The sequence below is a fragment of the Orcinus orca genome, chromosome 9 (assembly GCF_937001465.1).
Source record: "Orcinus orca chromosome 9, mOrcOrc1.1, whole genome shotgun sequence".
NCBI classification, from domain to species: Eukaryota; Metazoa; Chordata; class Mammalia; order Artiodactyla; family Delphinidae; genus Orcinus; species Orcinus orca.
Genome location: NC_064567.1, coordinates 54,188,156 through 54,212,984, shown reverse-complemented (window position 1 = coordinate 54,212,984; position 24,829 = coordinate 54,188,156). Strand labels below are relative to the sequence as shown.

The window sequence follows — 24,829 nt, the reverse complement described above, 5'->3', positions numbered from 1 at the left end:
ACAGGAAGCACCGTTACTACACGTCCCACAACACACACTTAAGTACAGTTTCCAGCACATCATCTTCCACTTATTTTGGTCCCTTAGCTGTTTAATGTATGTGTTCTATCTCCCCGGGTACACAGCATAGTCTTTCAAGACAGGCAAAAGGGACTTCCCTGGTGGTCCAGTGGTTAAGAATGCAGGGGACGTGGGTTCGGGCTCTGGTCCGGGAAGATCCATGTGCCACAGAGCAGCTGGGCCCGTGCGCCACAACTACTGAGCCTGTGTTCTCGAGCCTGCGAGCCACAACTACTGAGCCCACGTGCCACAACTACTGAAGCCCACAGCCCGTGCTCCACAACAAGAGAAGCCACCGCAATGAGCAGCCCATGCACCACAACAAAGAGTAGCCCCCGCTCAGTGCAACTAGAGGAAGCCCATGCACAGCAACGAAGACCCAACGCAGCCAAAAATAAATAAATAAATAATAAAAATAAATTAATTATTAAAAAAAAGAAACAGGCAAGAGCTGGGTCATTTTACTCCTTTGCTACCCCCCAATGCACCTACCTGATATAGTGCTGTGTAAACAGGGCAACAAAATAAATATTTACTAAAGAAACACATAACCCCTCCAATAAAAGTAGAAAGGCTTAATTAATTTATTAACCTGCAGAACAGAAGTATCACTAATGAAATCACTTTCTGTCTCCTCTGGTCTATAAAGTGCTCACTTGATTCATAAGTGGATATACCTTTTCAGCATGTGCTTCAAATTTTAATATACACAAACTTGGCATCATTCCAATCGGGGATAAAAAGAAAAAAAGGGACCTGGAATTGGGAATAGAAACAGAAAACAAAGCAGACGGCAGAGCAGGAGTAACAGTCTTGGGAAAAATTAAGGAAGATGAGGGAAGATAAGTGCGGGTCCCACAGGTGCCCACTGGTGGGCAGCGTCTGCGAGGATGGAGGCCACTAAGAAGTGTACAGAAAAGGCTCAAACAGCTGGTGCTCAGGCAAGACCTGTTAGAGCCAAGGCTATTCAGTGGATACACCTTTGTATTGGGAGGGAAAGAGAAAAGTACTGGGGTTAAATAGATTAAACAAAACTACTCAGGCATCCCTGATAATCCCCATCTCTAAGACCACTATGGAAACAAGGAAGTAGGATCCCAGAGGCCTGCCCATGCGTGCAGATCCATAAAATGAAGTCAACAGCTATAAGCACTAAAAACCAGAAAAACACTAAACATCTGGACAAAGAACCAGATGAAGAAAAACAGCGGCCTCCAGCTCTGACCTTGCAAGCAAGAAAATAACTACAAACAGATCACAACAACTGTGAGGGAGGACATATCTAGCAACCCGAGTGACTGTTTCAGTCGGTGAGAATGCCGAAACATTAGGTATTTTAGAGGTCAGAGAGTTAATAGAAGAAATTACATGGGTATTGAAAGACTAAAAAAGTAAAAAGGGGACACAGAGATAACCATGATATTAGTCACTGCAAGAAGCAGCCACAACCTTAGGGCTGAAGAAACAAAAGGGAAGATGTGGGGTTACCAGGACCTGGGCGCTCAAAGGAGGGACTGATAACAGGTCTCAAAGCAGGGTGGGGAGAACAGGACACACACAGTATAACTGATACTTGGACCTTGGTTGGCGCCATGGCAGACTTGATGCCAAAAATTCTTAAATAAACTACAGACTAGAGCTGTAGCGACCACAGGAGAAACGCTGACAGGAGCTGAAAACAGCAAAGCCCTTTCTCCCCCTTGCTCCTACATTTCAGTCTTCTGCCAGTGCCTCCTACTGCCAGAAACCAACAGGAATCTAGCTGGCAAGGGAATCTGGGAGATGGATTTCGCAGAGCTCCAGCCCCAGCCTCACAAAAAAAGGCAGAAAATGGTGGGCTTGAAGCTGAAACCACAAATAAACAGCCGGCGCAGTTTGATATCCACATTTTCCCTATTAGGTTTCAAGTTCCTCGACTGAAAACTCTCCAATATTGGTTTTCCAGGAACCTAACCTTGAGAACCAGTGAATGTCATGAAGCTTTTCTGACTAACAATAAGTTGAAATACTTCACTAAAACTCCTTTCCTCTGTCCGGACTGTAAATATTTCCTATCTATTTGGGACAGAAATTTCATAGGATAGAGCATAAAGAAAGATTTATAATTGAGAACACTGGCCAAATACAACAATTTCTTCCAACACAGGAAAATTCTTCATAGACTCCTAGCATTTCCAAAATCTGTTTAAATGCATGTCTCCTAATTCTCCTACACAAAGAGTTGGCCTCTGTATTGGGATGAGATTTGGGGGCGCTGAGAGGAACGAGTGTATTTGCTTGGCAGGTTAGAGAGGTGTGAATCTTTGGGGCCCAGGAGGTGAGTAGTCACTCTCCGAGAAAGCTTCCAGTGACCCCAGTCTCCTAGAGCTCAGACTTGTGGAGGCCCCTGCCATACTAAATAGGGCTGACCTGTGTAACCACAAGGATATTACAGAAACAACCACGTGCGATTTCCGCCGGAAAGCTGTAGCTTCCATCTTGCTTTCTCTCTGATTACTCACTCTGGAAGAAGCCAGCCACCAGAATGTGAGAACCTTCTCTGGAGCTCTACAGAGACATTTATTTAAGTGGCAAGGAACTGAGGCTTTCTGCCAACAGCCATGGTACAAGCACAACCTCCAGGCCCAATCAAGCCTTCAGATGACTACAGTTCCAACAGCTTGACTACAACCTCTGAAACACCCAGAGCCAGCACCATCCAGCTAGGTTGACTGCAAATTCCTGACCCCCAGAAACTCTGTGAGATAACAGATGTTTATTGTTGTTTGAAGGCATTAAGATCAGAGGCAACCTATTATGGAGCAATAGATGACTAACATACTCTCAAAGAGCCCTCCTTGGGACTTCCCTGGTGGTGCAGTGGTTAAGAATCCACCTGCCAATGCAGGGGACACGGGTTCAAGCCCTGGTCTGGGAAGATCCCACATGCCACAGAGCGACTAAGCCCATGCGCCACAACTATTGAGCTCACGAGCCATAACTGCTGAGCTCACAAGCTTCAACTACTGAGCCCACATGCTGCAACTACTGAAGCCCATGTGCCTAGAGCCCGTGCTCCACAACAAGACAAGCCACCGCAATAAGAAGCCTGTGCACTGCAACGAAGAGTAGTCCCCACTCGCCACAACTAGAGAAAGCCCACATACAGCAATGAACATCCAATGCGGCCAAAAAATAAATAAAATTTAAAAAACAAAAGGATCCGCCTGCCAATGCAAGGGACACAGGTTCGACCCCTGGTCCAGGAAGATCCCACATGCCACGGAGCAACTAAGCTTGTGTGCCACAACTAGTGAGCCTGCAGTATAGAGCCCGCGAGCCACAACTACTGAGCCCGTGTGCTGCAACTACTGAAGCCCACGTGCCTATAGCCCATGCTCCGCAACAAGAGAAGCCACCGCAGTGAGAAGGCCGGGCACCGCAATGAAGGGTAGCCCTTGCTTGCTGAAACTAGAGAAAGCCTGCGCGCAGCAACGAAGACCCAACGCAACCAAATAATAATAATAATAATAAATAAATAAAAATTTTTAAAAGAAGAGCTCTCCTTAGTCATATTCTCTCATTCCTTAGTCAAGTGGACAAGATTCGTTTCACATGCATTGCTCCTGGTCCCCTGATTGGGCCTGAAAGCATCTTCTAGTTTCATTAATGTGGTTTTTAAAAAGTCCAGCTGCTCCCACCCTCTACACTAGTCTTTTAACATATCTTGAATTTTCTGTCAACTAAGCCAACAGAGGAATTAGATGACCATGAGGTTTTAAGCCCCTTTAATACTGGAAGCATTCAAGCAGATGATCAAAGGTTATAAAGTACTTCCTATACCAACTGGAAGGTGGGACTAGATGACCGGCAAGGTTTCTAATCACACTAAGAAGGTTCTAAGACACAAGTCTCTGGGTGTGCCCCCCAAAACTGTGCAGTAATTCTCATCAGGTATAACTAAGTATTGAAAGTAGCCTGGAGTTCACAGGAAAAAAAAAAAAAAAGAATTAAAATGGCTTATAAACTTAAAAAGAAAAGATGCTCAGACTAACTAATAATTAAAGCAATGCAAATGTAAGAGAACTAGTAAAGCATTAATTTACATGCTCCAGATTGGAAAAATCTACAAGTTTCAGAAAAGACATCAGGGCAAAGGGTAGAGAAACAGACATGGGGGGTGGGGGGTGAATCAGTGCAAGCTCTTTGAAAGGGAATTTGGGCAATATTAAAATTTTAATTCCCCTTAGCCTGAGTGACTCGGCACTTTCAGTTGAAATTATCTATTCTGTGTGTAAGGACAAAATCCTATAAATGACGTAAATGGTCACCAATTTTAAAAATGGGTAAATAAATTTTAGTGCAACTATGCAATGAATAGCATGCAACCTATGAACAGAATGAGTTGTATCTATATATGGGCTGATATGAAACATTCTCAAGATATATCGTTAGAAAGAAAAATAAGATACGTCTTAGTATAAAACTTCTGCAAGGAATTTTTAAAATGCTGTTCATATTTGCCACTAGGAAGGGGTACTAGGGACTTGGGAGAAGGAAACCTCTTTGCTGTATGCTCATTTGTTCTGCATGAGTACACTCTATTTTTAATTTTTTTAAAGTGGCAGGGGGAAGTTTAATGCAGAGAAAAAGAACAAAAGAAAAAAATACAGGGTTAAGTTATAGCTACTTTCCAAGTAATTTAAAATGCAGTCCATCAAAGTAGCCAGGGTCTGGCTTTGGGCTTAAGACACTCACATGCACATTCAACCGTTAAAAATCATCTCGGAGAAGAAAGGTCCTTCGCACTGTCAGTGTACCTCTCACTAATTGGGGAATGAGAGCTCTCTAGCTATCATAATGCAAACCACTAACTCAATGACTGGAGGGATCCAAGAGATGAACATCTTCCTGCCCTAAGCTTTGTAAATCATGAAATGTGATAAAATTGCCTTTCTTTGAATGTTTAGGCAAAGAATGGCAAGGTTAAAGAAATAAAAAGTAGTCAGCATTCATTTTACTGACTGGTGGGGGTCATCCAGAGCACAAAACTGCTGTTAAAAAGCTGGCTGCCCCCCCCCCACCGACTGCCTCTGCCCATAAATGTCAGCCGTGATTTTCTTCTCCATTGACCAAACCCTTCCTGAGACTAAGTGAGCACTTCCCAGATCAGTGATCTGCGTAAAAGAAGTCTAGTAAGTGGCGGTTAATTATTCTCAGGGTGTGTGACACAGAAGGGAAACTGCATTCAAAAAGAACATTCTTTTTCTCTTTGGGCCAATATGTTAAAGATGAGACCTTCGTGTCTTAGAATGGGCTTGTATTTGCTAACAGGTGAGGCACTTTTGTTCACCTCGTGACAAATAAATTGTAACTGTCTAAAAACATACATTTAAATGTTATCAAATATGACCTATGTTATGACCTATTTAAAAAAGAGGAAAATACCCAGAGTTTCCTAAAAACTTATTTAAGCAATGCTATCGTGAGACTAGACTGAACCCTCCCAAAAACAACTTTACCAAGGCCTTCACCCAGATGTTCAGACGCTTTTTCAATTCAAACCTGACAAACGTCTAGAATTTTAAAAACTCCTTTTGAGTTACAGAAAAAGAGGGAGGAAAGGTGTAGAACCAGTTTTAACCAGTCTCTCTGGAGATTTTTAATCATTTTAAGGTTTAAAGAAAAATCATTCTTTTAATAATTAGAAATAAGTTTTAGTTGTAGATGATAAACTGTCAACCAAGCATAGGCCCAAAGTTAGTTTCTGCAATCAAAAGACTAATACCTGAACTGAAGACTTATTTATCCAGAAGAGGCCAAGTGCCCAAAGTCGTAATAAGTAGAGAACCTTCCAACTATAATAATTTGTCAATATGTATATAAACATGTTAAAAAGGACACATGTAACCCCTAATCACCACATCTCTGTACAATGTAAATTCCATAAGATCGGGACCCTCATCCTTTCCTACAAAAATGCCTAGCCCATGCGGGTGCTCACTAAAATCAAAGGAGCTCATTTTTATAAAGGTATCTACTTTCTTTTCTTAGAATTAGGATCTCGAAAGTTCATAACTATGTACCTTGTGAGGTTTGCCTAATCTTTATGCAAAAATAAAAGCTAAATTCAACTGAATTTTTCAAAGTAACATGAACTTTTAGTCTCATTATATGTTTAAATTCAGTAAGTTGTAATGTGTCCATGATCGTCATTTAGGTACATTAGAAATTAAACAGGCCTTTGGTGACCACTGCAGGAATCTGATGACCACTCTGGGCTGCACTGCCCAAATGGGTGCCCATAGAATGTTCCTCCACATTGAATCACTGGGGGTGCCCCTATGAAGTGATCTAAGAGACATGAGAGTAAGGTTAAAACCAGTTTCCTCACTGAAGAATTTCTCAGAAATTTGAACATTAAATGCACATCCATCAAGCAGAGGAGGTAAGTTTCCCAAGATTTGAACAGGAAACACTTTGTAATCTATGTGTGGTTATTGTTGGGTCTTTTTTCCCCTTAACATATATAAATGAATTATAGAGCTGTTTCCTCAAATTGGACATAAGCTCAACAGGGATCCACAGATTCCCTTCCCAGCATTGAGACCTGAGACAAGTTATTTAGTCATCAGATTCCCCACCTGTAAAATGGAAATAAAGATATGACTTAACTCATACTTTGCTGTAAGGAAATCAAAAACTAAAATATATCAATCAATAATTGTTTTGACTATTATCATCATTCCTGTTTTAGACTGCTTGGACTGCCATAAGAAAATACGAAGACTGGGTGGCCTAAACAACAGAAATTTATTGTCTCAGAGTTCTGGAGGCTGGAAAGTCCAAGACCAAGATCAGGCAGGGTTCAGTTTCTGGTGAGGGCTCCCTTCCTGGCTTGTACCTTCTCATTGTGTCCTCACATGGTAGAGAGAACAAGCTCTCTGGTGTCTCTATAAGGACACCAATCCTACAAGATCAAGGCCTACCCTTATGCCCTCATTTAACCTTAATTACTTCCATAAAGGCTCCATCTACAAATACAGTCACATTGGAGGTAAGGCTTCAATTTAGGAATTTAGGGAGGACACAATTCAATCCATAGCAATTCCCCTTCCATTTGATTTCTATTCTTTCACTCCTTAGTATCTATTACATTGCTGAAAGAATAAAAATCTCAGGCTGTTGAGGCGTGAACAGGTTTGTCCCTTTACTGTTGCCACAGACGCATACAGAGTAAGGCTGTTGGTTTGACTCTCTGGGTCAAATAAATGAAGCCACTCGACCTTGAGAAGACAGAAGAAAAAAGAGAGAGAGAGAAAGTATCCCCTGGCTTCCTGACTCAGCCATCAGAAGAATATCAGGCTGTACAGCAAAGTGATTCAGTTGTACATTAAATCAACTATACACCAATAAAATTAAAATAGTTTTTTAAAAAAAGAAGAATATCAGGCTGTTTATCATAAAGGGATCAGACATGGAAAGAGCTGGGTGTGGGAAACATGGGCTCCACATACATTTTACAACTCCTCTCATCACCTAGTGGGGAAACCACTTTCAGATACAAGATTTTGCTGCTGTTGTAGCTGCTGGATCAGCCAAATCCATAATTTTATGAATTAAGAAATTTCCATATGGTGCCCATCAAAACAAGTAATCATAATCCTATGTGATGAGAATGTAAAAATGAAAAGTAACTAAAATTAAAAGTCAAAAAACAGACTAAAATAAAATGTTTGTCTTAAGCGTGACAATAACTAACACTAATATTAACATTTGAAAGGAATACAAAGAATGGAAGCATATTAAAAACAAAAACAACTGCATGTACTAATGAACAAATAGGAAACACCAAGGAGCCAACAACTCTTCAGCCAGAGGGAACCTCTGGGAACTCCTTGTCGGCACCACAGTGTTTGATGGCTGTGTCTATAATTCACACTCTCCTTAGGATGCCCTCCCTTTGCCCCTCATCCTTCCTCCAGGCAAAGACTGGTCCATCTTTCAAGCTGCACATATATATAACCTCGCTCCTATACTGGCCACATCCCCCAGGTTCCTCCTCAAACACCTTTTTATACTTTAATTGAAGCACTCATTTTACCTACTGTAATTAATTATCTCCTCATGAGATGTGGAATTTTTTTGAGTGCATGGACTAAATAAGTCTTTCTCATCTTGTACCTCTAGTATCTGGCACAAGGCCTGACAGAGAGTGGCTATTCAGTAAATGTTCATTGAATAAATAAAAATGTCCATCTGGGACTTCCCAGGCAATCCAGTGGTAAAGGCTCTATGCTTCCAATTCAGGAGCGTGGGTTCAATCCCTGGTGGGGAACTAAGATCCCACATGCTGCGCCGTGTGGCCAAATAAATAAATAAATAGAAATAATTTTAGGGACCTCTCTGGTGGCGCAGTAGTTAAGAATCTACCTGTCAATGCAGGGGACACAGGTTCAATCCCTGGTCCGGGAAGATACCACATGCCGCAGAGCAACTAAGCCCATGGGCCACAACTACTGAGCCCGTGGGCCACAACTACTGAAGCCTGTGTGCATAGAGCCCATGCTCCACAGCAGGAGAAGCCACCACAATGAGAGCCCATGCACTGCAATGAAGAGTAGCCCCTGCAACTAGAGAATAAATTTATTTTTTTTAATAATTAATTTTAAAAATAAAAATGCCCATCATTAATGAGGTAACCGCAGGAAACAAACCCAAGTCTAAAAACAATTTATTTAGTCAAAGTAATACCATTTAAAGCAACTTTGACTATGGTAGGGGACACTGTACTTAACAAAACAGTAAAATTTTATTTTAAATGTTAAAAATTGTTCAACCCTTCAGAAAAATAACATGGCACTACTTATTTAAAGTCTCAGCAATCTATTAATTCCTGAGAGTCAGCTAGAATTTTATCCAAGGAAAACAGCCAATGGGGGGAAAAAAAAAAAAAAAACTCGTACAGAAATTTTCATTATTTAAAATATCAAAATATGAGAAAATCCTTACATAGGAGGAGAATGAGCAAAGTATCCTTCATCAACTCAATGAAATATTATGCAACAAAAAAACTGATAATTTAAGATTGCAGAAATATGGGGCTTTTTCTTTTCAGTGTCTAAGGTTACATCTGGAACAGTTCACCATAAATTTATGTAAAGGATACAAAGTATGTCATTTCTGGCATACTGCAACCATTGACATTTTAAAAATAGAACTATTACATTATTGTTTAAGCAGCTCTATTGAGTTATAATTCATATGCTATACAAATTACTAATTTAAAATATACAACTCCAAATACATTCACAAAGTTGTGCAAACAGCAACATAATAAATTTTAGAACATTTTCATTGCCTCAAAAAGAAACCCCACACTCCCTAGCTGTCAGCCCCAATCCTCCCATCACTCTCCTACCCAGCCCTAGGCAACCATTAATCTACTTCCTGTATCTATAGGTTTACCTATTTTGGAAATTTTGTATAAGTGGAAACATAAAATATGTAGTCCTTTGTGACTGGCTTCTTTCTTTTAGCCTAATGTTATCAAAGCTCATTCATGTTTTAGCATCTATCAGTACTTCACTTCTTTTTATTAACAAATAACATTCCATTGTACATGTGTATCATTTTTTATTTATCCTATCAGTTGACGGACATTTGGATTGTTCTCATTTCTTAGTTATTATGAACAATGCTGCTGTGAACATTTGTATAGATGTTTGTGTGTGGACATGTTTTCATTTCTTTTGTGTATATACTGAGGAGTGGAATTACTGGACCATACCATAACTTTATGTTTAACAATTTGAGGAACTACAGACTGTTTTCAAAAGCAGCTGAATCACACGTCTTCGCCAACACTTGTAATTATCTGTAGTTTTTATTCTAGTCATCATAGTAGGTGTAAGGTGGACTCTCACTGCGATTTTTACTTGCAATTCTGATAGCTAATGATGTTGAGCATCTTTTTATATGTTTATTGACCATTTGTATATCTCCTTTGGAGAAATGTCTACTCAGATCCTTTGACAATTTTTAATATGATTATTTGTCTTTTTATCATTGAGTTGTAATAGTTCTTTATATTTTCTGGATACTCACCCCTTATCAGACATATGATGTACAAAAACTTTCTCCCATTCTGCAGGCTGCCTAAATATCATGGAGATTTCATTCCCACCATAATCCATATAAAACATACATGAATAAGGACTAGGAAATTTTACATCATACCCTTTCCTCTTTGAAACGATATTTCATTCCTCTTTTCCCTCAGAATTTCATACTAACATATTTATGCTTGAAAGTCTTCTTATTTATTAATTCTCTATTGTACTTCTCTGCAACAAAGAGTTTCATACATACTTTAAAATTTTAAATGCCTTTGATCTCCTGTGACTACAAAACTCTAAGCTTTAATGTTTTTCTTCTGGATTCAGTTATAATTATTTTTATATTTTTTGTGTTTTTATTATAATTACTTATAATTATTGTATAATTATTAATAGGACACAGTAAGCATAATATTTACCATGATAAATACTTATTAAGTATAAGGGATAAATTTCATTGGTAATGCATCGCTTAATAAGGTGAATGGGATTGGGGAAAATTAAGAGGCATTAAGATTCACCTGACATCAAAACTATGAACTGGTCCTTTGTTTGATTATCAGGCTTTGAAAATCTTAGATCAATATGCCAATAGTAAGATTAGAGATGGAGGAGAGTGTTTTTTGTAAAACAGAAGGCTATAGTAGAAGAAAAGGTGAGAAAGAAGATTCTGCATCATGCCCAGACCATGGATGTGTTTTCAGGGAGAGGAGTTTCCCGAAAGAATACATCAGAAGTTAAGGATCTGGAAAGAGAGTCCCTGGATAGTCTTATCCAGGCCTACATACCTCTTGGAAAGTCTTTTCGTAAGTGTACATGTTACCCAGTTGGGAGACAGCTGCATCAGAGGGTCTTGTGCTCCTTCGGATGATTATGCATAATAAATACTTACTATATCACACAAAGTCTCTCTTTGCTAACACCTCTTTCTATACAGGACAGAAGTGGTACCTTAGGTGGAGAACGCAGCTTACTTTCTCCAGTATTTCTTAATAGAATACGATGGGTCAAAGCAGTCAAGATAATTCAAATAATCAAGAAGGTTTATGTTAAGCAGTTGGTAAGAAAAGATCCAAATGCTGATTAACTTTATGTAATTTTCTTTTACTCTAAAGTTTGATGGCTTCAAATCAGTTGCTACACTAGACAGCAACATAAAATAAGCCTAAAATAGCTACTTTTAAAATCAGGCTTAAGTTTGACAAGAGCTTATGAGTGGATTAATATTGCTTACACTCGTCTAAACGTCACTTTGACAAACTACATGTTTCTCTTGATGACATCTCCCCCAGGCATATGGCGCTTCCATTAACTCTGGTGTTATCCTTGCAGCAGGAGAATATGCCTAATTGTTTTCAGAATATTCATAAATTACAAGGCCTCTCGTTGGTCATGATTCATAATTGCTTATAATATTGAGGGGAAAGATCCCTACACAGATGCTATCCAGTGTGGGGGTTTTTTTTTTAATTATTATTAATTTCAAAGAACAAACTGTTCTCTTTGAGGCAAACATTTAACAGTCATGATCCAAATTTTAGATGAAAATGTTACCTTATAAAGTGTAACACAAAAAAGATGTTAGGCTGAATTTTATCATGGCAACCGTGGGCAACTGAGAGAAACTGCAAATATGAAGTCAAAGAAGAATATAAACTCATGATGTTCAAAACAATTCCATTCAAGAAGTATTTATTAATAACTCTCCTTGAATAATACTCTATGATAAACATACGCAAGATAAACACACTTCAGCCCTTGATTATATCACCTAACTGGCAACATGAAATACACAAAGAATGTGAGGATTATAAGGGGATGTGTGACCCAAATATCCATCCCCATACTCAGGTCATCATAATGCAGAACTATCCTCTGGGGAACGGATGACTCATAAAATCAGTTCCACGGTCATATTCCTCCCCATCCACCTTTCCTGCAGCGACACAAAAATTCAAACAAATCAACTACAAATCTTGCCAAATAGACGATCTTTCATGAGATTAATTAAAGTAACTTTGGAAAACTGCTTGTCACACACAAGACACAGAAAATGAGGATCTCGAGATCCTCTTTATAATTATCAAAGATTTTTAAATCTACACGTTTACAGATGCTTTAAAAGGGAATGAAATGACTATCAACTTTTTTTATTTTTTTGGCCACACCACGCGGCTTGCAGGATCTTAGTTCCTCGACCAGGGATTGAACCCGGGGCCCTGCCAGTGGAAGCTCGGAGTCCTAACCAGTGGACCGCCAGGGAATTCCCATTATCAGATTTTTTAATCCCCTGGAAAAATATAAATAAATAAATAGGACCCTCTTTATGATTATACGTAAACAAAAGATAGCATATGTTATACAATTTCAGAAATGATTATTCCCAAAAAACTTAATTCATTTTTTTTCTAATTATTCGCACATTTTTTCTAATTAGTTGCAAACAAAAACTAGAATGAACTTAATCTTATGATTATCAGTTAACTTTCTAAAAGACCAAATCCCAATCAAGCCTTATGTGCACAGTAATCATGAAATGTTGTTCTTCATTGTAAGTGGATTCACCTTCAGTAAACTTTTTCCAGTGCCAATCATCCTTGAGCCTCCTATATCTTTCTAGTTCCAATTAATGACCAACATTCTAGCCAGATCTAAGCCTACTCGAATTATCTGTGCTTAAAGGGGTTTTCTGCTGCGGAATCTGCTGCCATCTTTCTCCAACTCAGTCCCAGGAGCCCTTCCTGGCACCAAGTGTATGCTGTGTACTCCTCCCCCACCAACTTTGGCCTTTGTGCCCAGTGGCCCACGCAACCCAACCACTGAGCAAGACACACAAGCCTCCCCAGACCATGAGTCTTCATGGATTCCCTTGTTAATCACTCTGGAGTAGACAAATGTATAACTGTCAAAAATTCTTACAACAGTGGACCCTGGTCTAAGAATCTTAAATTCTTCCTGGAAAGCTAAAACATATTCTACTTTTACTCACTTGACATGCTTGAACTTTAATTCATAAAACTACCCCCCTACCACCACTACCAGCACTCTCCACCCCTTCACACCTCAGCATTTTGCTAATCCTTTTCTCCAAGGTGGTCTGTCTTCCCAAACTAAAACCACAAGGGAAGCAAAACAGTGGGTCTCAGGTAGGCACTCTGCCTTTCTGAGGAGCTCCAGGCAAGAAGTCACCAAGTAAGCTAGGGCACTTTACCACATGTTCAGTCATTCACAAATCATTTACCACAACTTGTATGATGCACAGCATCTAGTGAATTCAGAGATGTTAAATGAGCAGCTTGGAGAAATAAGCCAAAGCCAGAATGTAAGAATCCTTGATTCCATGATGTTCCCATAAGAACAGGGATTTTTGACCCTACCAGACCACAGCCACATTTTGATAGCAACCTTTGGAATCCATAGACACAGTACACACAGAGAAAGAGAGAAAACTGTAGTATAAAGGCAAATAAACAGGAGTAGTTTTTACCATCTTTCATATGTGTAAATTATGTGTATACATATTTTAAGATACAAATAGGCATGACTACACTAAATGATTTAATGATGTAAGATGCTTGCACCTATCTTTAATGAGTAAATTTGAATTTAAAAAGAGTAAAATTCATTCACCGGACTGTTCAACACTTTTTATTGGATATTTTAAAATAAAGGCAAAGTGTGTGTGTGGGGGGGGGGGGTGTATTCATAATCATATATTGCCCACAATGTGTACTGGTACAATTCAAATACCACAAGCAGCACTGCTACAGGTGAAGGGATTTGCCAAAATGGTGGACATGTCTTTGAAAAGTTACCAATAAATCAAAGTACAAGTTTTGAAGTATTCAGCAGTTATATTTCTGAAAATTTCAGGATATATTAAAACTGGGACAAAAAAATTTTTTGTATGTTAAATGGGGTTAGGTTTTTGGCTCAGATAATTATAGACAGATATTTCACCAACAGAAGCTCTGATTGGGCTATTCTAAGATTTTGCAGGATGCACAGGATAAGCTTTCACTTGTTTGGTATTGTTCTGTATACTATAGAATGTCTAGCACCTCTGGTCCTCCACCCACCAAACACCAATAGCGCACTCCATTCTTTTGGACAACTGAAGTCAGTTCCCACCAATTTCCAAAACACTACTTGTGAAAGCAGTACCCCTCCCACTGAGACCCACTGAATAAAGCTGTTCGAAAAGTACTGGCTGGGGACTAACAGGCACCAGACCCAGTGAGAGGCACTAGGGACAAAGTGGTGAAAAAAACAGAGCTTAGAGCATAGTGGAGAAAGTGACATTAAACAACATCCAAGGGCTTCCCTGGTGGCGCAGTGGTTAAGAATCCACCTGCCAATGCAGGGGACACGGGTTCGAGCCCTGGTCCAGGAAGATCCCACATGCCATGGAGCAACTAAGCCCATGCACCACAACTACTAAGCCTGTGTTCTAGAGCCCATGAGACACAACTACTGAGCCCGTGTGCCACAACTACTGAAGCCCACATGCCTAGAGTCCTTGCTCCGCAACAAGAGAAGCCACCACAATGAGAAGCCCGCGCACCGCAACGAAGAGTAGCCCCCGCTCGCCACAGCTAGAGAAAGCCCGCATGCAGCAATGAAGACCCAACGCAGCCAAAAATAAAATAATTAATTAAATAAATAAATTTATTTTTAAAAAAAAACCCAAGTAATTATGTCAATACAAAACATTCTAAGTACTATGAAAGAAAATTAATAAACTAATAGTTTAGATGGTAGGGTGGCCTCTGACTTCAGAAGCTTGTGGATCAGTGGAAATATTCTATTTATTAACTTGGAGACATAAATAGGGTTGTCAGCTTTTTGATTTTGTCATGAAAGATCATTTTTTTAAAAAAATAAGAACTACCATTTACAATCACCGTGGTAACAAGAAGGCAGGAAAATTATTTCTGAATTTTAAAAAGTGGATAAAACAAGAACACTTTTAGTGTAGTGGAAAGCCTCACTCACTACATTATTATTTTTCTCTTTTTGTTGCAGGCTAATAAAAACTTACCGAAGATTGGCATTTTTGTGACCATAGCACAAAATCCTTGCTGCTCCAAGTGTGGTCTGTGGACCAGCAAAATCAGCATCGCCAGAACATTTTTGAGAAATGCAAAATCTCAGGCCCCACCTCAGACCTACAGCATCAAAATCTGTTAACAAGACCCCCAGGTGATTCACATCCACATTAAAGTTTGAGAAACACTGTCCTAGAATAGATACTGACCCTCCAATGGCTGAAAATCAGCCTTACCCATCTACATTGAAGATTCAAAAATGATCTTTAACACTCGAGAACCATTTTTCTCAAAGAAGGTAACGGAAGGATCCTGGAAAAACCAGGGCACAGGATGAAATAGAAAGCAGATGAGCTGGCATCCTAAGGATCAAACACCTTTCACCTTTTAAACTTGATGATCTTGAAAAGTAGTGGGGGGCATGGTCAATCACAAACAACAGTCACAGCTTTGCACTAGACTTCAGGAGCGTGAAACAGAGTTCCCCAGCTTCCGCGCAAGATAGTGCATCCAGGGAGTGTGCTAAATGCTGAGTCTTGTTAGGACTGCTAAGTCTTCCCATAAGACAAAGCAACTTTTATCACTAGCTATCAACAAGTCAACCAACTGTTTAGGTAGGTTGACACCTGCTACATTTTAATTCATGTTTTAGGATATTTTATCCCACAACTGGTTTTTCTAACAAAGAAAATCTCTCTAGATACGTGTTAATTACCGGCAAAGACATGAGGCACAGACTCATGCCTCTTTTCTCAGCCACTTGGTTGGGAAAATAATTGCCAGTACAGTGCAGCGCTTTTTCAAGACAAAAGGAAAGTTTAAGTATAGATCCCTGCTAACCAATAAGGCAGCTGCGAGTCACATATGGCTACTAACCACCTGAAATGTGGCTAGTCTAAACTGAAACATGCTGCAAGTATAAAATACATACGTGGATTTTTAAAACTTGCTCCCCCAAAAAGTTAAATAACACAATAATAATTTTTATACTGATTACATGTCCAAATTATAATGCTTTAATATATCGGGTTAAATAACATAAAATTAAAGTTACCTATTCCTTTTACAGTTTTAATGTGACTACTAAAAATTTTTCATTTTCTAGTAAATTTTAATGTGGCTTGTATTATAGTTCCACTGGATAGTACAGGTCTAGAAGCACATGAGATTTACACATGCATTGACCTTAAGTTTAAAGAAAGTATGGAGATAACTGCAGAAAACATGTATTTAGGAGGTAGTCAAATTTAAAAGGGGACAGAAAGTGTTCAGCAGATCTTTTTTATTTTAACAACTGCTGAGCAAGAGAGCCCTTTCTGAAATGGGGGGGGGGGTCCCTGGATTTACATCCAAAGAAGAGAGAAATAAAAATAATATTTAATAAAAATAAAGTATTAATATTTAATAAAAATAGAGAAAGGGGAGGAGTTCATACAAACTGAAGCGCAATCCCAGTGATGATGAGTTCTCTCAGAGTCTAGGAATGCAGAGGAGTGGAAAAGATAAACAAATTCCACTGACAAGAGCCAATAATTTCCTGGCCTGAGCCACGCAAATCACTAAACTTTCCCAGCCCTACATGGGGAAGGTAAAACCACAATCTCAATACTTGAGTCAGATCAAGAAAGGTGCTACATGTGGAGCACAGCCAGGGGCTAACCATGTTGGTTTGCAGAGATGACACTATAAATGGAAGTGAACTCACACTTCTTCTTCCGTTGTACAAAGAAAAGCAGAAAAACTTCCATGAGCTTAAAAAGTAGATTCAAAACTTACTTTTTTTTAACACGAAGACCTTACATACCTGCGTTAAAACAGCATCCCCAACAACTGGAAAACGGTGCTGGTCGGTTAGTTCAGGGACGAGGCTACGAATATGAAACAAGCAAAGGAGCTGAAACCATCTCCAATCTGGGCAGATTCCTCTCATTCCTGTCTCGGGAACAATCCCATCACTTAGGAAATCTGGATCTCTGCCAACATACTGCCTGTGCAGTCGGCTGGGGGATGGGGGAGGAGGGTGGAAATGTCTGGGCAGCTGGCTTTTATCACAAAGCCTTCTCTCTTTGAAAGGCTTACAATGAATTTCCTAGACATGATATAACACAATATTTTAAGGGTTTAGTAGTACAAAAATATCACATTTAAAAAAAAATGTGTCCAAGGTATAAGAGGCCAATAACGACATAAACAGAGTCTGATGCAAATTCCAGCGGTTTTTAAATTCCTTTCATTAGGCTTAACCTCAACACATCTATATGGGAGAAAAAGAAACTAATAAATTGAGAGCTTAATAGAGGCACCAAGTACTTCCCTACCTTATCCCACTTAAGAATGACTAACTTCTGACAGGAAATTTACTGTGAGCCATTCATGTATTGAAACTCATGTGAACCTAACAACCCTATGAGGTAGGTATTATTAGTATCCCCCTGTTTCAAGATACACGGAGAGGTTAAGTATCACACAACCAAGAGGTGTTGGAGCCTGGACAGGACTGCAGGCTTATGACGTCAGGCAGCTGGACACCAGCACCCTGAATTCTCACCTAACACATGAAACTGCCTCACAGCCTTCACTCTCAGAGGAGGAGACTGAGGCTCAGAGAGATTAGGAGACGTCTGTTCATCGTAACAAAGGGACTGCATGGTGGAGCACGGACTCGAATCCATATCTAACGCTGAATTCTCATAAGCAGCTTCCTGTTTTCACCAAACCTTTGCCCCAGCTTGCAATACTGTCAGAAGTCATTTATCCCTATTCCTCAAGGGAGGGTTGCTAGCCAGGTCGTCTCCCTTCTCTTCTCTTAGCCAAACTGCCAATATTCCTACTACAGTATGAGCTTTTGGCCCTTGAGGCATCTGAAAAATACAAAATAGGATTTACGCTCTTCACAGCTATGTAAAATTAAGTATTCAGGTCTATAAATCTGTCATGGAATATGGAAAATCAAATGCATTTGTCTGAATGGAGAAATTAGTGGCTGATTCATATTATTTCTCATTAATATTATAATATTCAGGAAATTAAGTACCATTTTGAAATCCACATTATTAGAGCTTTTAGGTCACACACCTTGCCTGATTTGATCCTAAATGCACTGTCCTTAAATCCTGACTTTCTTGGGTGAAGCAGAATAATGGGGTCAAGGTAGGAGGACAGGAAACTTTGGTTCCAGACCCAGCTCCACTGTAAGAATAGAAAACTGTGGCTTGGGGCACAGCACTCACCTTCTTGGAAGGCAATTTCCCCCTCTACAAAACAGGGATGAAAATATTTATCCACTATCTCACAGGGCTGTTGCAAGAACTGACTGAGATAACATGTGAAATTGTTCTGTGAACTCTGAAGCCCTGCAAAATCTGTTATGAATATGCAGTGACGCTCTTGCCTGACGTTAGCCAGCAGGAGAAGGGGCTTCAGGACCTCTGATGATGGCAAAGAGGGAGACAGCAGTCTGTCCCCCTAATCCCACAGGCCCAATAATTCACCCTCCAGGTGAAATCATCACTGGATTTTCAGGGTCAGGAGTTGTGTTCTTAAACAACAGTGAGAGATAATAAGCACTGATTTAAATAAAAGGCTTGAGAACTCCTGGAAGGCACAATCACCACTGCAACTCTCATCCAAACAAGTCTCCAAGGGACATCTGAGGATGCTCTAGGGGAGCTTTCATTGCTAAACCCTTTGATCAAGTGCAAGATGGGTGAAGATTTTAACCTTAAAATTACTCAAAAATGAATTGACATGCATAATGCTTAGGTGTCTTACTTTTTTTTTTTTAATCCACTGGAAAAAAAAACTTAAGAAAAACAAACCTAATACCTTAAAATCTAATGTTCAGAACACTTCAGATATTCCTTTTCAGATGTTTTTACTTTCCCTTCTTGTGTCACATTATCGACATGCCAGTATCCAAGTCTATTACCCAACCTGCCAAAGAGATGCATATGTGGAGAATAGCCCTTTTTTAAAAAGGCGCGAAATAGCTAAAGATCTTCAAATTCAACTACGGTAACAGCTGCCCCTCTCTTAAAATAAAAGATGCCTAATTATTGGTATTCATGTGGTCAGACTATACCCTCAGAAGACACAGACCCATCCTTTCAGACCACAACAGAAATCCTTTTAAGCCATTTGACATCTTGCACAGTACAGTTTTAGACCTGCACATATGTCTCAGTTAAGGGCAGAAAATTCACATGATTACAAACCCTAGAAAAAAAAATGTTTAAGACAAAGAGGCCAAAATTTTGAAAATAAATACATAAAAGAAACAATTTTTAAAAATTATAGTACAAGGAAGCCAGTGCACTGACGAATGGCACATTACTACATTAATGATGGAAACTATGAATATTCATTGCACAATAGTCATAAATAGAATGAAGGGATACCAGAGAGTGCAGATGGGGCAAAAACTCAGATAGCTTTTAAAAGAAAAAAGAGAAGAAGAAAGAAGGAAAGAAAACACATACAGCCTTAGACAATGCTATTTAAGTAAGGGTCCCTGGGTGGAAACTTTGATCTAAGATAAGATAGGACAGTAAGGAAGGAATTTCCTTTCAAAAAGGTAAATAAATAAACAGTATAAAATACCCAGAATGACAGGAAGAGCTTTCAGTAAAAACACACTCAGGGTAGTCTTTGCTTAGGATGTTTGGGATAATAACTACTAAGGTTAGTAAGTACTGCCACTCACATCCCCAACTCCCCACTTAGAGAAGGAACAACCCCAGATAAAAATCCAACACACTGATGTGCAATCTTGAATGTTTAATTTGTATGTATCTTGGGAACAAGGAGGAAAAACCAAAGATGCAAATAGAATTAACCCCAAAACACGTGCTCATGAATCACAGATTGTGTTTCTCCCATTAGAAGCTAGAGACTTCTGGGAAAAGTTACCACACTGGACAGACAGTTGTTCTAAAGGACAGTTTCAAGATATGGACAGAAACCCCATAAGCTCTAGATGAGCAAAAACACTACCACACACATGGACAGTCGTTACCTGTTTTTAAAATATGTGCACAGATTATTCTAAACTGCTGTCTCCAAACTAACCATAGGGGCAAAAAGACATGGGTACTAAATTATTGAGAACACATGACATCTGGCCTGTACTGTTTAATTAGATGAGAAAGAATCCTTCCGGCAAACGCCACAGGATGGATGGGACTGGAGGAAGCACCTACTCTAAGTAGGAAAATCCATTTGTTTGCAGCACTTCCATTTTGTTTCTCAATTAGTCCCACAGCCAAGGGCTACCCTCATATACTCTTAGCATTCATTTGCAACTTCAGAGTCACAGAATTCAAGTAAATGTAATTCAATCGTCATTTAAATGCAAGGAACTTTCAGCGTTCCTTTCAGAAGGCCAACGATCCAGCAGGTCCCTTCCAGCGGCTACTTTAGCCGTCGGGAAGGGGGCTGTCTAGGTCACCCACAGTTCTGCCACTTCACCAGCCCTGGAACCCTGGGCTGGTTTCTTAACTTCTCTAAACCTTAGTTTCCCCGTCTGTAAAAGTAGAAATACTAATGCCAATTATGGGGAAGACTAAATAATGTGCACAAAGAAAAGTCATTTAAGGGTTTATCATTTATTTTTTCAGGTCTCATCACCAATAAATGACTGGTGGGACTTCCCTGGCAGTCCAGTGGTTAAGACTCCATGCTTCCAAGGCAGGGGGCATGGGTTTGATCCCTTGTCGGGGAACTAGGATCCCGCACGCCACACAGCGAGGCCAAAGGATTAAAAAAAAAAAAAGTTTGAAAAACATTTTTAAAAAAATGATTGGTGGGCTTCCCTGGTGACACAGTGGTTGAGAGTCTGCCTGCCGACGCAGGGGACACGGGTTCGTGCCCCGGTCCGGGAAGATCCCACGTGCTGCGGAGTGGCTAGGCCCGTGAGCCATGGCCGCTGAGCCTGCGCGTCCGGAGCCTGTGCTCTGCAACAGGAGAGGCCACAACAGTGAGAGGCCCACGTACCACAAAAAAAAAAAAAAAAAGATTGGTGAATTCTAAAAAAGAGAGGGAGAAAGAAAAAAGAAATGTTATGTCTGAATTATGGAAATAAATTCACCAAAAAGACCAAAAATATGTTCTGTTTATTCTTTCAAGCAACATTTATTCAGCACATACTAGGTGCAAAGCACTAAGCTGAACAAACGAGTATAGAGAGAGGAAGAAATGATCTCTGCCCCCAGGAACCAAACACCCCCATTAAGGAAATAAAAGATGATTTTAAGGACGCGAATATCTGCTCAGACAACAGGTCCCAAGATCTTGATATGCAGTGCCTATGAGGGGATAACATACTGATGGGGGAAAAAAAAAAACACCAAAAACCAATTCCTCAACACATGGGCACAGGACACACAGATAGGGACAAGGGGTCTACCCCTGCCAAGACAATGAATAGGTTCCAGGAACAATGTTGGTAACCAAGAAAGAAGAACCAAATAGACATCACCAGGAGAACCTACAGGGGAGGCATCGACCCAGAAGTGAGAAAGCACGGGATGATTTTCCTCCCTCTATATAAGAGGTAATTACCGTAGATCTTTCTGGCAACTCCTGTCGACAGATGCACACTGTAGATGTGATGTATGTGAGCACTGTTTCCTACTAAAACATTAGTTAAGAATGCTCACAAATGGACTTCCCTGGTGGTGCAGTGGTTAAGAATCCGCCTGCCAATGCAGGGGACACAGGTTTGAGCCCTGGTCCGGGAAGATCCCACATGCCACAGAGCAACTAAGCCCGGGCACCACAACTACTGAGCCTGCGCTCTAGAGCCCACAAGCCACAACTACTGAAGCCCGTGTGCCACAACTACTGAGCCCACATGCCTAGAGCCCGTGCTCTGAAACAAGAGAAGCCACCACAACGAGAAGCCCGTGTACCGCAAGGAAGAGTAGCTCCCGCTCACCGCAACTAGAGAAAGCCCGCACGCAGCAACAAAGACCCAACTCAGCCAAAAATAAATTAATTAATTAAAAAAAATAATAATGCTCACAAATGCAGAGCCCCTGACTGTCTCCTAAAATCCCATCCACACATGGAGCTGACAAACCCCACCAGTGGACATTCCTTTCCGCCAGATCCAGTCAACACAGGGTCATGGCAAGGCCACTGAGATGGGGGAGAAGGGGAGCAGTGGCAGGAGGAAGACTCAGCTTGGACTTCACAGTTTCCCCATCTTTAAAGTGAGGAGGTTCCTAAAATTTGATCACTGGTGTTCCACGATCAAGTCAGCCATCATGTGACCTACAGACGTGTGAGGGCTCACATGGAGAGAAGCATGACACAAATGTCACTGAGCATGAGGGACGCTGGCCCGCTATGTGCCAAATCTGTTATAGGGTTTACAAGCGTTATCTGATTAATCATAATAACATTGCCAGGTACATGATCCTTGATGTACAGATAAGGAAAAGGAAGTGCACAAAGATCGTCTGGAGGGTGGGAGTGGGGAACCCCAGCTGGACTACAGGAGAAGTGAGATCCCAGAGCTCCTGTTCTTGTGTTTTCCCGCTCTCCACCCAGCTTCAGAGAGAGCTCAGGGTGGAGATGTGCAGCTACACAGCCCTGGAGGGCACACAGAGTAACAACCAGGACAGCCAGCACCAACCACTTGAAAATAAAAGGAATCTCGGGGAAAAAAAAAATACCCAACGCATCAACCATTGAATCAAAAGTTCCTGACACTCATCTCCAAACTGGTGCTCTTCACTGATCCCCAAAACAGTGGTAGAGGTCCCACTAAAAGTTCATAAACATTTTTCAGGTTTCTAAAAATACCCTGCGCTAACGGCAACATCTTGCAGGACACACTTGTGGCTTTCATCACAGAAACATTTAACATACAGACTTTTAAGACCAAAGGAATGTCAAGAAGATAACGAATAGAAAGGCATCTCTCGATCTTTCAAAAATAAATGTAAGAATTCCTCAATACAACCTTCAACTCATTAAACATAATTGGCAGTTCTCTAACACAGAAGGCTTAAAGAACTCACCAACAAAAACTATGACATGTATCTGAGGACCCTCTGATTATTAAATATCTAGAGAAGTAGAAATAATCACTATCTTATGCTCATTAAATTTTTTAATTTGAAAAAACACTCATCTGAGACCTAATAAAAATGATAGCCTTCATTTAGAAAGTAACAAGCATCAAGAGGAAAAAATGATAAAATCATTCCGTGTAATACTGGAAAGTAAGAGCTAAAAAAAATCATTTGCAGATGACATGATTATATACCAAGAAAACCCAAAGGAAACCTCTGAAAAACAGTGGAGCTAATACAGTTGAGTAAAATAACAAAATGCAAAATAAACATGTCAAAATCTACAGGAGCAAAGCAGAAACAAGAGAAATTCATTCTCATCCTTAGTTAGCAATTATTTTCTAAAAGATGTCTCAAAATAGCATTATTGACAAATACAAAAAGCAGGTCATAAAACTTTTTTAAATTACAATACTTTACGAAGAGATCTTTAGCTTTAAAAAAAGGCTTAAACGATAATAAGAATATCCTATGTTCCGGGATGAAAAAAAAAAATGTAAACTTATGGAAAGGATATTTTTTAATAGCACTGAAAGAAAACTTTTTACTAAATGTACAACTTAAGTTTTTAAACTTCAATTTTTTTATATCATCTGTATTTTTTTAACTTTTTCATTAATGACCAGGTGTTGTTATACAATGTAAAAATATAACAGTGTTAGAATTAATAACAATAAAAACACCAAAAGTTTTCAAATGCAATCTTTGAGTTTTGAGGCTGTATTTTAATCGAATTTCCAGTTTTCTTAAACCCCTAAATACGTGTCAATTGAGTTATTAGAAATCAGTTTAACAAGACTGAGCAGCAGGCACAAAGAAACAGGGAAGAACTAAGTTTCATTTCTTTCCCTTCCTTTAGTCTCAAGATAAATGTAATTTGAAGTTTAAAAAAAAAGACAGGTGTTAAAACAAGGAGCAGCACATCATACTAGTCACTGGCCTCCGAGGTCACTAGTCACTAGTCACTAGTCACTCCACCTCCAGTGGAAGTGGAAACCAGTTAGAGGCTCTCACATGTGAGTTAAATGGTCCCCAAGCAAACAGCAGGAAGGGCTGGCAAATACATTCATTTTAAAAGTAAATATTAACTTAATGAGCTTGCTGACCGGAAAACTGATACTGCTCTCCTGAGATTTTCACTTCCCTGCTCCTTCTCATCAAAAAAGAAATAAATACTAAGAAGGCACACATACTCCTATTTCTGAGCCCACTGACAAGTACCAGGGAAGAATCTAAAAATCACTCTTTATGTCTGTGTCCGCAAAACTTCCCATCTCGACTGGCTGTAAAAGAAGAAAGACAAAGTAAATCAGACAATATACATGCCACAACTAGTCCATGAAACGCAGTAGGGAGCATAAGGAAGTTCAGGTCTCTTTTTAGGGGCCATAATTCTGCTATCCCATTGCAGAACCAGGGCCAGTCATTATACAGCATCTGTCTTGCTTGCCTGCCTGCCTCTTTGCCCTTCTTCTACCCTTACCTGCACCAGTCACGCACCAGAAAAGAATCATGTCTGTCACAGTGGAAGGATGGCACAGGCAGC

At 39.9% G+C, this 24,829-nt stretch overlaps 1 protein-coding gene across 5 annotated transcripts in view; it reads right to left on the bottom strand.

The window, feature by feature from the left end:
* CDK14 (cyclin dependent kinase 14) overlaps positions 1 to 24,829 on the bottom strand; it is a 711,364-nt gene that overhangs the window by 534,821 nt on the left and 151,714 nt on the right. For 3 of the 5 annotated variants that reach the window (XM_049714769.1, XM_033420532.2, XM_033420533.2), the window contains one exon: positions 17,010 to 17,073. The exons of the other annotated variants lie outside the window; for them this stretch is intronic. In XM_049714769.1, coding sequence (XP_049570726.1) covers positions 17,010 to 17,073 — 64 coding nt within the window. The remainder of the gene's footprint in view (positions 1 to 17,009; positions 17,074 to 24,829) is intronic. 5 annotated transcript variants of the gene reach the window in all.